A 14,172-nucleotide genomic window follows, 5' to 3' on the forward strand; every position below is an offset into this window, starting at 1 on the left:
CACTCACTTTGTAGACCAGGCTGGCCTCGAACTCAGAAATCCGCCTGCCTCTGCCTCCCGAGTGCTGGGATTAAAGGCGTGCGCCACCACACCCGGCTACTTTATTTCTTTTACCTGTTGTCCTTCAGGGACAGAAGGTTTTGCATTTTGCTGAATACATGCTAAAAAGGAAAAACTCCCATGACCATCTTTTTGTTTGCCTTTGTATGTTTGATTGTCTTTCTGGGATGTATTCAACAAAATGGTAAGCCTTGGCAGTAAATGTGACCGTTTTGTCACTTGCAGCTGGTTCCCTATCTCCAGTCAAATCTGTCAGGGTTCCAGAACTTAGAAATCCTGAACTTCAGAAATGGCAGCATTGTGGTGAACAGCCGAGTGAAGTTCGCCGAGTCTGTCCCTCCTAATGTCAACAACGCCATGTATATGATTCTGGAAGACTTTTGTACCACTGCCTACCAAACCATGAACTTGGATATCGATAAGTACTCCCTGGATGTGGAATCAGGTAAGGAGAGTGCATGCCGCTGAGGGCTGTTTCATAGAATCTAGGTAGTACTCTATGCGTTTTCTTTTTCATCGAGTCAAAGTAAATCAGACACTTGTATGAAGAAAAAGTATTGTGTCATACAAAGTCCCACACCTTGAAAATTAGCAAACTTAACATTTCAGGGACATCTCAAAAAGTCGAGTAGACAGTGGTACCATTGTTCTTCATCCCCCATCCCCTTTGAACACATTCTTTCCTGCTCTGTCACTTATCCATGGGACCTGTACTTGCTTAATTATTCTTTCTTATTTTAATAGATTTTATACACACACACACACACACACACACACACATACACACACACACAAACCACTTACATTCCTAAATTGATTCCCTTTAAGATTTATGAAAAGATCACTCTGCATTCTGCTGTGTGTTACTGGTTGGTGAATGTGGGGCCTTCCATGTGTCAGACAAACCAACACTGAGCTACATCCTTAGCCATCTGTTTGGCTGTTGAGACAGGATCACTGAAATTGTCCAGGCTATCTTTGAACTCTGTCTGCAGTACAAGCAGGTCTTAAGCTTCAATCCCCTGTCTCGTCTTTTGAAGTAGTTGGGATTACAGACCCGAGCCTCACCATCAGGACATGTTTCACTTTCAGTATTTTTCTACACTGAGGAAGCTTCCTTTTAAGTACCAGATGTATTATTTAATGGCCTGACAATCCCTGCTTGACTGAGTTTGATGTATTCCTTGTGTATTGCATTGAACATATTTAAGAGTGAACTCTTCTTTTGTGCATCTTCCCTCTCTCTATTTAACCTGTGCTTCTCCTTCTCAACCAATGGAATATTTATCTCTTCAGCTGCTTAGAACAAACACCTAGAGAAACTGGAAAGCCACTCTTAATTCCATAGTTTCCACCACCCTAACTTTCAACTAGTCACTAAACTTATACTAATACTGAATTCTAAACTATCCCAATCTTAGGCTCTTATCTCTATTGCCGTGGTTACTAGTGTATACAAATGAACATCATGTCTCATATGGATTGCTTTTCCTACTGCTCTGGTACTTCCACCTGCCTGTTCTCCAGACAGCAGCCCTATCACTCTTTGTAAATCAGCTTTTAAATGATTTTACCTGGCTGCTGTCTGTATATCAATGGTGGCTGGTTCAGTAGCCACAAGGCCCAAACCCCAACTTCTTTCCCAATATTACCCAGTGAAACTAACCTTTTGGCTCACCATATTCCAGTCAAACCGTGTGTTTTAGTTCCTCAGACACCCAAATCTTTCTGTGGCCTTAAAACCTTTGGAAATTTCTACCCTCTTTGACAAAATCTTTCTCCTTACCATTTAGTTTAGGCCTTGGTGCAGATGTTGCTTTTAGCAATCCTTATACTGTATGCTGGACCTGTCCTATTTGCTTTTCTCTAACATTATGTTTATTTCCTCTGTAGAGTTTATCTTGTGTTATGAGCAGTACTTAGCAACTGTTTCCCAGTTGCACTTTCCATAAGAACTGAGAATATGTCTGTTGTAGTAAGCACTTAGTCAGACCTTAGTACGGTGCTCAAAGTACCTGAGAAGGTATTTGGAAACATAGTACATGTACAAAAGGAACCACTGACTTTGTTTGGAAGAACTTGATGGGGAGAATATGGCATGGGCCTGGCATTTTATATTATCTTTTCCCTTCCATATACTAGGGTCTGGTGGTTTTGAGTAGGAATCAGGTAGAATGTCTATGGTCATACTTGTGTCGTCCTTCTATTCTCAAACTGGTTTGAAAATACCACACTCCCATAGAGTAGCCACAAAGTTTAAACATTTTTCAGATCAAGTTTCTCTACTACATGTATATTTTAAATTATTACTGTTGCTTTATGTCAACATTGGCTGTGGTAAGCACAGCTTGTATTTTACCCGACTTTATTCCCATTCAATGTTTCCAAGAATCTTGCCCTCATTGGTGGACGCATGCTTCCTTTGAAAGTTTCAGGAAAAATGCTTTCTTACTTTTTCATATTTTTTATATTTGCTGAAAATCTCCTGTATCCCATGGCTTGTTAGTTCAGCATTTGTCTCTGACTATACATGGCGTTCTTCCCTGACTGTGCCTCTGAGTCTAGCTCTCCCTCCTCTAAGAAGGGTAGCAGTCATGAATGGCCCAGCCCAACCCAGTTATGATTTCTTTTTGACATGATCAACTCTATAAAGTCTCTATTTCCATGAAAGGTCACAGTCTGAGGCTCAGAGTGGGTATACATATTGAGGGGACCCAATTTAACTTAGTATGTTCCTTCACTCCCCAGATACAGCTGAGAGAGATCCAGGTCCCTTGAACCCCAAGAGCGTGGTCTTGTGTATATCATCTTTAAGCTCCAGAACAATGAAAATCATTTACTGATTTAAAAGACAGTTTCTCTGGAAATGAAGAGACTGCTAATTTTTGATCCTCTCTAGCTAAGCTTCATGCTTTCTCATCTAGACACCTGTGATTATTCCCAACCATTAAGCTCTATTTTCAACATCTCTGCTACCATTTTACAATTTTGCTGTCCATCCATGGCTATTCACTGTGGAAGAACACACGTTGGGATTGTGGTAGACCCAACCATAGTTAATATCTCACATCATTTTTGATCGGCTATTGTCCTATTTGTTATTACTTTTGTCTTTTTCTCTTCCCCTGCCAGTGAAGCAGTAAGTTACTGAAGACTTTGACCATTTTTTCCCCTAGGCTCTCATCCCATGTTAATAGCGTGGGGCAGTAACACAGTATTGTATGTAGAGTAGAGGTAGCCTCTAGCTGAATGGCTTGGTAGAAATAAAGAACTCTTAAAAATTGTGTGGAATTTGGATCTCTGGTTACCTGGTAATGAGTTTAAGGTTTTTACATATATAGGCTTGCCCAGGCTATAATGTTTTATAATTTGGCTCCAGGTTTTAGAGAAATCTGTCACAAGCAGACTAATTTATGATGAGTCAAAACTTATGGTGGTGCTAGTTAGGTCTCAGTGCATCTTTATGATTCAGGATGGGGATTTTCCCATGGTGCTTTGGGGGAGGAGCTTTCCCCGTGTATCTCAGTTCCTGTGCTTTGACGTTCTTTGAGTCATTCTCTGGTTTGTTTGATGCTTTAGGTGATGATGCCAACCCTTGCAAGTTTCAGGCCTGTAATGAATTTTCTGAGTGTTTGGTAAATCCATGGAGTGGAGAAGCAAAGTGCAAATGCTACCCTGGGTACCTGAGTGTGGATGAACTGCCTTGTCAAAGTCTCTGTGATCTACAGCCTGACTTCTGCTTGAACGATGGAAAGTGTGACATTATGCCTGGGCATGGAGCCATTTGTAGGTACGTTACAGCTAGAGATTTTGACGTTGAAGGTTATATATACTTTGTCTGAAGAAAATGGGTTGACAGTATAATTGTAAGGCAATCACAATAATGTTTCGCATGTTACAGCAATTAGATGGATGCTGTCTAATTCTCATGAGAAGACTGGGTCATTTGATAGGCCGGAATCACATAATCATTAGGGCTATTTTATGCTGTTAGGAAGCTATGAATGTGTCCTACTGAGAACACTTAATTAGCTGGAGATCTCTGTGTGTTGTCTCCAGTGATGGTGAGATCATCGCCATCACGTAAGATTTATATGTAAGATCAGCACTTCACATGTAAAAGTTCAGAGAAAGGGGGCTGTACTCTTCTTATTCTCTCTCTCTCTCTTTCTCTCTCTCATTTTTGAGACAGGGTTTCTCTATGTAGCCCTGGCTATCTGTCTATCCTGGAACTTGCTTTGTAGACCAGGCTGTCCTCATACTTACCAAGAGCCACCTGCCTCTGTCTCTGCTTCTCAAGTGCTAGGATTAAAGGTGTGGGCCACTACTGCCTGGCAGATTTTATTCTTTTAAGATTTATTTTATGTGTTTGAGTGTTTGCCCACATTTAACTATACACATCTTGTGTGTGCTTGGTGCCCACAGAAGTCAGAAGGTGTTAGATTCCCTGGGACTGGAGTTACAGATGGTTGTCATGTGTGTTCTAGGAATCAAATCCCGGTTCTCCATAAGAGCACCAAGAGTTATCTGTTCAAAGGCCATCTTTCTAGTCCCTTGACTTTACTCTTAATGACTCCGTGTTTCTTGTATCATATTGAGTAAGTATTCAAAACGAAAGTGACAGAAATATGAAGTTTTTCTAAGTGATGGCAAATAGATGTTCCTCTAAGTCTAAGCTCTAGTTGTAAGATCCATTGCAGTAACTGCAGATGCACAGAGCCAGTTAGACTGACCACAACCCTTTTCTCACCACTGCCCCCAAAAGAACAAAAACAAACAAAACACCCCTCAAACATAATGACCTTTAGTCACATAAGCACGGATACATGATGGAAAGAGGAGGGAATGCTGGGAATAAGCAGGAGGAATGTAAATAAGACATTCATATGTGAATGTAAGCATTGCCATCGATACCCCAAACAGAAACTAGCAGAAGGTGGTCCAACTGCTTTTATGTAATAAAACTTTAATATATAAATATTTATATACATATAAATAAAAATATATTTATTATACAAAGGTTTAACTAGAATACTAATGGTAATTACAGTTTCTTGATGTCCAGGGAAATTAACATTATTTTGCAAAGCAGTGGTTTGCTCACTATTCTGGTGACTGAAGACTTTTTTATTGTATAAATCTGTGGCCTCAGAACTTGGAGGATCTCTGTAGGGTTGTGGAATGACACGCAAGGTGTCAAAAGCTGCATTCTGGAAGCTGTTAGTAACTGTGACCGGGCGAGAGTTGCTTTCCTTCCTGGCCAGGCATTTTTGTTACCTATCGACGAAAAGGCTGAATGTAATGCTTTTTAAAGCCTTTAACACGTTAACCAGCCTTTTTTTTTTTTAAATTTTTAATATTTTTTTATTACATATTTCCTCAATTACATTTCCAATGCAATCCCAAAAGTCCCCCATACCCACCCCCCCACTTCCCTACCCATCCATTCCCATTCTTTTGGCCCTGGCATTCCCCTATATTGGGGCATATAAAGTTTGCAAGTCCAATGGGCCTCTCTTTCCAGTGATGGCCGACTAGGCCATCTTTCCATACATATGCAGCTAGAGACAAGAGCTCCGGGGTACTGGTTAGTTCATCATGTTGTTCCAACTATAGGGTTGCAGATCCCTTTAGCTCCTTGGGTACTTTCTCTAGCTCCTCCATTGGGGGCCCTGTGATCCATCCAATAGCTGACTGTGAGCATCCACTTCTGTGTTTGCTAGGCCCCAGCATAGTCTCACAAGAGACAGCTATATTTGGGTCCTTTCAGCAAAATCTTGCTACTGTATGCAATGGTGTCAGCGTTTGGAAGCTGATTATGGGATGGATCCCTGGATATGGCAGTCTCTAGATGGTCCATCCTTTCATCACAGCTCCAAACTTTGTCTCTGTAACTCCTTCCATGGGTGTTTTGTTCCCAATTCTAAGAAGGGGCATAGTGTCCACACTTTGGTCTTCATTCTTCTTGAGTTTCATGCGTTTAGCAAATTGTATCTTATATCTTGGGTATCCTAAGTTTTGGGCTAATATCCACTTATCAGTGAATACATATTGTGTGAGTTCCTTAGTGATTGTGTTACCTCACTCAAGATGATGCCCTCCAGGTCCATCCATTTGCCTAGGAATTTCATAAATTCATTCTTTTTAATAGCTGAGTAGTACTCCATTGTGTAAATGTACCATAATTTCTGTATCCATTCCTCTGTTGAGGGACATCTGGGTTCTTTCCAGCTTCTGGCTATTATAAATAAGGCTGCTATGAACATAGTGGAGCATGTGTCCTTCTTACCGGTTGGGACATCTTCTGGATATATGCCCAGGAGAGGTATTGCTGGATCCTCCAGTAGTACTATGTCCAATTTTCTGAGGAACCACCAGACTGATTTCCAGAGTGGTTGTACAAGCTTGCAATCCCACCAACAATGGAGGAGTGTTCCTCTTTCTCCACATCCTCGCCAGCATCTGCTGTCACCTGAATTTTTGATCTTAGCCATTCTGACTGGTGTGAGGTGGAATCTCAGGGTTGTTTTGATTTGCATTTCCCTGATGATTAAGGATGTTGAACATTTTTTCAGGTGCTTCCCTGCCATTCGGTATTCCTCAGGTGAGAATTCTTTGTTCAGTTCTGAGCCCCATTTTTTCATGGGGTTATTTGATTTTCTGTAGTCCACCTTCTTGAGTTCCTTATATATATTGGATATTAGTCAGTTATCTGATTTAGGATAGGTAAAGATCCTTTCCCAATCTGTTGGTTTTAACCAGCCTTTTAACAACAGTCATTCAAGATGTACTGGTTAACGTTGGGTGCTGGGCATAGGCTTTTGTTATATGCTCATTTAACTTGTATGTCAAAGCATTTTTTCCTTTTCCTGCTATGCTGCGAATGGAACCTAGGGTTTTATGTTTATAGGCAAGCACACCACTAATGGGCTACAGCCCTAGTACTCCCTTCAAGACCTTAATGAAGATTTACACAACCTCAATTTATATATCCACCTTTCCCATTTCACTGAAGATTCTGTTTATTACCATTTTGAGCAATGTGATTCAGACCATGAGTTTGATGCCTATTTTTACAGATGCCGGGTTGGTTCAAACTGGTGGTATCGAGGCCAACACTGTGAGGAGTTTGTGTCTGAGCCCTTTGTCATAGGCATCACTATAGCCTCTGTGGTTAGCTTTCTCCTTGTTGCTTCTGCTGTCGTCTTCTTCCTTGTGAAGATGCTTCAAGCTCAGAATGTCAGGAGAGAAAGGCAGAGGCCCACCAGGTAAGGAAGAGCTTCCTAATGGAACGGAATGCCTGTTTACTCATCACTTACTGTAAGCCAAATACTGGGTAAAGAGCTGGGTGAAAGCCAAGAGTTATGGAGTTGAATGAAAGCATCTTCAGACTGATGCTACATTTGAAGGAATCTAAGTAGTCTACAAATGAGATGCTGAGAAGCTTGGATGAATATTGAACTAGGTTTGGCAGGGGCAGGGAGCCTTGAAAGTTTAGTGATTATCATAGAGTGGGAGTGATGAATGTCCATTTGTAGGGGATGGTGGGTCTCTTTGTAATCAGGAACTAAACATGATCTGGGTCAAGGAGGCCTATGTGATTATCTTGGCACAGTGTTAGAATCTCTCCCACTTCTGACTTGGCTTAGGAGACATCCCTTCTGGGGTCTTTCTGAGAGCATCAAGACACATTTCTACCATCCTTAAGATCTGCACCAACTGAGTTTTCAATAGACTGTAATCTTATCTAGAGCAGAGGCCAACAAATTATTTGCATCATCAGCATTAAGAGAAGTCATGGCATAAAATCATTGTTCAGATAATGGACTTGAGTTCAATTCAGTTGAGGCCCAGGGCTTATGTATACTCTAGTATGTGAATTTCTTTCACATTTTCTATGTAGTTATGCATGATTATTTCATAGGTGTTGCTCTGGAAATGATGGAGCTGTAGTTTTTTTTTTTTTTAAATACTACCCACTGACAGACATAATTCCCAACCAGCATTTATTGAGTGTGAGGTGCTGGGGGAACTATGATGAATGAAGCAGGGGGCAGTGAGGACACCTGAGACTAATCTAGACATTTCTCATAGTTCCCCTGTTCCCACATTGGTGTCTACTTCTTTTTCCCCAACAGAAACTCTGTCCCAGAAAAATACCCTTTCACATATTTGAGCATCCAGAGGAGAGCCTTAATCAATTATGCATTTTTGTTTTTTTTTTTTTTTCAGCTCCAGCAGGCACCCTGACAGCCTGTCATCTGTTGAGAATGCTATGAAGTATAACCCTGCATATGAGAGCCATTTGGCTGGATGTGAACTGTATAAGAAACCCTACAGCCAACACCCCTTCTATAGCTCTGCTAGTGAAGAGGTGATTGGTGGTCTGAGCAGAGAAGAAATCAGACAGATGTATGAAAGTAGCGACCTTTCCAAAGAGGTAGGAGACGTCCATTGTCATTGCTGCATTGCTCATCCATGTAAACATGTATGCATGCATATGCAGGAGTTTCTAGAGAGATGATGGAAAATATTTAGGTTAATTAGTACCTGGTGATATCTTCCAGAATGTGCAGGGGGCATTAAAATTTGAGCTTCAAGCCGATCCTTATCCCCTACACAGGGGCTTCTTTTTCCAAAATTAGAAAATTCTCTGTTATTCTTTATTTTTAACTTAGGAACATATATGTTAGAGTTAGAACAGTTTACATAGTAAATATGCAAAAATAGTCTCTTTTCTTTTTGGTGGTGCTATGACTTGAACCCAAGGTTTTGTGCATGCCAACTAAGTGCCCTACCACTGAGCTACATTACCAGTACAGTATCTAGAATATATATATATATATATATATATATATATATATATATATATATATGGTACCTAGAACAGTATATGTAGAGCCTTCTGTTTTGCTAAAGGGAGGTTTCTTTCTTACAGCTTTTTCTTGGGTAGCTTGTAGGCTCACAACTCTTTACAATAATTACATTCACTTTAAAAGGCTGCTGAGGTTTTTCTAGGGCAACACATCCCCTCTTTTTCTTCTTCATTTAAGGAAATTCAAGAGAGAATGAGGATTTTGGAACTCTATGCTAATGATCCTGAGTTTGCAGCTTTTGTGAGAGAGCATCAAATGTAAGTATTGTAACAGCCCCCAGTGCTGAGCTTCAGTTGCTTGCCTTAAAGGTAATGCTGCCAGCATAAGCAAGTGACGACTGCCCAGCGTCAGGGGTCTTGCTAATGACTAACCTTCTTCAGAGTTTATGCTTGTCCAGAGATTATCCTTATGTCTTCAAATGGCTCAACAACACACTGCAATTTGCTATTAGTATTTGGTCATTCTTGATCCTCAAGGGTGGGTTCGAAGCCAGAGGAATTCATATATCCTTGTAAAAAATTAGGGTCAGGATAACAAACAAGGCCTTGAGCAGAACTCAATATACAGCTCCTACACTCAGAGCCTCTCTCTGATAGGAAAAAAAATTGCCACCAAAGAGATTGAGTAAGATGATTTTTAAATTTCATTTTCATGGTAGCAGTGCTTCTAAAACTCTCTCTGAGAAGGTGCTGACAACCTTGCTGAATGATGTCACACCAGTAGTTGTCTTTTAAATCAGGACATCCACTCATCTCTGCAGCTCCAGCCAAAACAAGGCTCATTGATCTGTTAGAGTAGCAGCCAATAGAAAGAATATGAATGTTGCATTATTTCCCAAGATCCTTTGTAAGTCCTTCAGAGATACTGGCCTGAGTGTGTTTCCTGGATTAAAATTGTATTGGATCAAGCTATGAAAATACATTCCTGTAGTGCCAGGACTTGGAAGGCTGACACAAACTGTTTGAGGCTACCCTGGGCTACATAATGTGATCCTATCAAGTACATAAATAAGGAAAGAAAATGTTTCAGATTTGGATCAAGATAAGGCAAGAAAGGAGTCATTCTAATCAAGGTTTATGACTGCATGCTTCCACTGATTCTGATGGACTGCATAGCATTCAAGTATATCTTGAAAAAAAATACTCTGAAACAAAGATTAAACTATGAATATTCTCTGAAACAAAGGCCAATGGATCCAGACCCTACAGTCTTCAGGGGGAGGTTCCCCACGGGAGGAAGGTCTCACGAGGTCCCACTGGCCTCTGAGGGATTATGGGCAGTTAAGGGTTGCCATGGAGAGTGACATTCACTTCAGTGATCTAATCACTGCTCATATTCCAGTAAAGAACCTTCCACTCATGCTCTTATAGGCAACTGTAGCTCAGCTCAGTGGTACACACAGAAACAGAAAAAAGCATGAAGATGGAGGGGTGTGGGGCTGCTGGGAAGAAGGGGTTTGGTGGGGGTGGAAGGGGATAAGAGGTGTGTGTGTGTGAGAGAGAGAGAGAGACAGAGAAAGAGAGAGAGAGAGAGAATGATTAAAACACATTACACAGTGTATGAAATTGTCAAAGATTAAAAAAAAAGGAAACTCAGTGTAGCTCACTGGGAGCAGGCAACCTTGAAAACATTCAGGCACATGATCAAAACAGGGTTTGCAGTCTCCACTTAGGAGTTTCTAGCTACTAAAAAGCTCCACAATATGTTAATGGGTTTAATTTAGGATTCAGTAAAAACATGTGGCATTTGTAGGGGATTAAAGAATTTTAACAGAGTATAAAAAAATCTGTAAAGAAAACTAAATAAAACTTATGTGTAGGTAACTTTGGCATGCAGCTTGGTTATGCACTATGGTACAAATGTATTTGAGTACATTATTGCTTTCCCAGCTAATTGCCCTTTATTTTCTCATGGTAGGGAGGAGCTTTAACTTAAATGCCTGATTCTTGACACCAATCAGAAGCTTGGAGGAGATGGAGAAGGCTTGTTCTCTCTGCTGTTTAACTAATCCAGAAGAAGAGTTTGCATTGAAGAATAAATAAGGAAACATGGGACGCACTTCTCATTCCAACACTGCAGCTTAAGTTTTTGGAATGGAGCAAAAAAAAAAAAAGTGATGAATTTTATTTCTACATTAAGAGATGTGTCAAAAGAAATTTAAAGTGGTGTGAACTCTGATTTTGTAACATATTCTAAAAGCAAACAAATAAAACAGAACCAAACCAAAAACTTAAAGCCAGACCTTGGAGTTGGGGCTGCAGTGCCTCTGACTCTGACTTTTTGAGAGCATCTCTAAGAACTATGGCCCAGGCTTTCTAGTAAGAACATAAAGTGAGACTAATGAGTAAAGCTTGGAAGGCGACTGTTTTGTGACATACTTGTTAAAGTCAAATGAGATAGAGGAAGCTTTGAAGTAATTTTAATATAGTTTAAACTCAAATACTCATCTAAATAAAAATTAGGCTTTTGGAACAGATTGCTGAGTTAGGCAATCTTTAGGTGCAGTATATCTTGTTTATGTTTGATGCTTGCTTCTATCTGTTCTTGAGCTTCTTGAGCCCATAGATCAAGACTACAATGCTCTTAAATTAGTTATGTCAATATTTGCCACAGCTTGGTCATCAATTTGGCACCCTTAAGAGGAAGCAAATTGAGGAATTATTTTTATCAGCTTGGCTTGTGGACATACCAGTGGGCCATTTTCTTCATTATTAATTGATGTAGAAAGGCCCAGCTCACTATGGGTGGTACTATCCTTAGGCAGGGGTTTGGGGAGTTAAGTTGCATAAGAAAGGTAAAGCCAGCTACAAGAAGCCAGCCAATAAGCACTTTCCTTTGTGGTTTCTTCTTCAAACTCCTGTCTTGGCTTCTCTTTATGGTAGACTATAACCTATAAGCCAAATAAACTCTTTCCTTCTGTCCTAGTTAGGGTTTCCATTGTTGTGAAGAGACACCATGACCAAGGCAACTCTTTTAAGGACAACATTTAATCGAGGCTGGCTTATAGATTGAGGTTCAGTCCATTATCATCAAAGCTGGAAGCATGGCAGCATCCAGGCAGTCAAGGCACTGGAGGAGCTGAGAGTTCTTCATCTTCATCCAAAGGGAAGCCAGGAGCAGATTAGCTTTCAGGCAGCTAGGATGAGGGTCTTAAAACACATGCCCACAGTGACACACCTACTCTAACAAGGCCACACCTACTCCAACGAGGCCATACTTTCAAATAGTGCCACTCCCTGGGCAGAACATATTTAAACCACCATACCTTCTCAAAGGTGCTTTTGATTAATGACAACAAAGAAAGCAAATGATTATGATGTCCTATTCCTTAAGCTTTCAGGAATAGTACCCATGTGTGAGGTTTTCATGGTTTCTATTTTTCTTATGCAAAAGTAATCATGGGGCTGTAAAGGTCTGAGTGTTAGGCAAATACCAGGACAGACACTCTGGTTTTTAGATGAGCTGACAGGCAAAGTTATTACTTAGATATGTTCCCTGACTGCTTCTGAGGTAGGACAGTGTAGTGGGCAATTCTAGGACCTTCTGTAGCTCCTGGCGTAGGAATTTTGAAAACAGCACATACCTACCTCACATAATGTCAGTGATATCATTTGTTGCTTCTTTGTCTAAAGCTTGTTGTCTAGGTGAAATCCCACCTACCATAACAGGACAAAGCAAGATATTTTTAAAATTGTGTAGGTTGGAAAAATCTATACTTTATAAATAGAAGTTAAAAATGGAAGTTTTTCTCTTTTTACCTATGGTGATTTTGGATGGATAATTTGGGTGATAGGCTGTAAAGGCGAATTAATCATGATGATTAATTTAAAGATACATAGGCACTAGATGATTGTTAATTCAAGCTATTTCTGAGGACACATTCATGTTTGCAACAAATCTCTCTAAGTTCATTAGTTATTTCAGACCAGGTATAAAATGGCTGCAGGATAAAATACCTGGTTCATTTATATTTCTTAAATCAGGGACTGTAAGTTTAATAGTTATGAGGTCAGCAAAAACTGGAGTTGGAAGAATAGACAACTTACTTAGAAGAAAACAGTGATTTAGGAGACTAACTTATATTTATTAAATTGGGAGGTTTTAGCCAAGAAAAATGTGGGTCAGTTTCCCCCCACCCTCTCAAATGTTTCCAATGATTCCAAGTAGAGATAGGTGGGGCCAGCCTTCATTAGTAACCCAGCTGCAGTGAATCAGGCTTCTCAATCATTCTATTCCCTAGTGTGTGATCAATGAAGAAAAATGATGTAAAGGTTACAGTCCTTAAACTGAGAGCATTGTGTACGCAAAGTACCCTGCCCAGAGGTGGGGAGATGGGAGGATATTATAACATAGTTGGTGATGTAAAAAAATAATTACCTGGAAACTTCTTTGATTCATGCATTTTGTAATGTGTAGACTGTTCTAATAAGTCAACAAGAGACAAGTGAAGCCACTCCCCACTAGATACTAAGCCACTGACTAAGACACTTCTCTCAACTACATAGTTACTACTACAGCTCAGGCCAAATGATTAGTAATCCTGATTTTTTTCTCTTGTATTTAATTAATTAAGGACTTAATTGGGGGAAAATCATGGTATAAGAGACTACATGTATAAATATATGTCTGGACTACTTGATGATTCCTAAGTAGTAATGTATATATCCTAATATATACTTAATATGGAGTATGGTTAATGACATGCTATTCTTTTTTATTTAATTTATGGCAGTTTATCTAATGTGGGGTCAAACAAAGTCAATTTACTAAACTACTCTCTTGAACATTTCTAGTCATAATATTAGTTGATTAGAAATACAAATTTAAGTCTTTATGTATGTATAAGGATCCTTTGATTCACATGCATACTGTGATGTATCCATTAGTAATAAACATGTCTTTCAAGAACTTGCCTTTTGCTTGTCAGTTAGAAAAACAGTCCTATCTCTTAGCAACAGTTGAATCACAAGCACCATTCAAAGATACCTGTTGTGTGGAGATGAAAATGATTCTTTGATCTTAGTGGAGTGAGGATTTAGGAGAATCAGACGTGGGTGAAGATGGAGCCCAGTTGCTGTCTGAGTTGTGTTGATAGTTAATGACACTGAGTTGGGTGATGATTTGGCTTCTGTTGAGTTTTTATTAAACACTTTCAGTTTGCCCTCCTATCCTGAACACATCAACAGAATGAAGAGTGGTGAGTGTCTAAGGAGAGATTAGGTGGGCTGGCTAGATG

At 39.9% G+C, this 14,172-nt stretch overlaps 1 protein-coding gene across 2 annotated transcripts in view; it reads left to right on the plus strand.

Moving 5' to 3' along the window:
* The window catches only part of Impg2 (interphotoreceptor matrix proteoglycan 2), a 66,435-nt gene extending 53,129 nt beyond the window's left edge, over positions 1–13,306 (plus strand). For both annotated transcript variants that reach the window (XM_021185504.1, XM_021185503.1), the window contains 6 exons: positions 286–505; positions 3,640–3,850; positions 7,140–7,328; positions 8,293–8,500; positions 9,114–9,193; positions 10,854–13,306. In XM_021185504.1, the coding sequence (XP_021041163.1) occupies positions 286–505; positions 3,640–3,850; positions 7,140–7,328; positions 8,293–8,500; positions 9,114–9,193; positions 10,854–10,866 (921 nt within the window). In that variant the 3' untranslated portion in view covers positions 10,867–13,306. The remainder of the gene's footprint in view (positions 1–285; positions 506–3,639; positions 3,851–7,139; positions 7,329–8,292; positions 8,501–9,113; positions 9,194–10,853) is intronic.
* Positions 13,307–14,172: the final 866 nt, after the last annotated feature.

The sequence above is a fragment of the Mus caroli genome, chromosome 16 (assembly GCF_900094665.2).
Source record: "Mus caroli chromosome 16, CAROLI_EIJ_v1.1, whole genome shotgun sequence".
Classification (NCBI taxonomy): domain Eukaryota; kingdom Metazoa; phylum Chordata; class Mammalia; order Rodentia; family Muridae; genus Mus; species Mus caroli.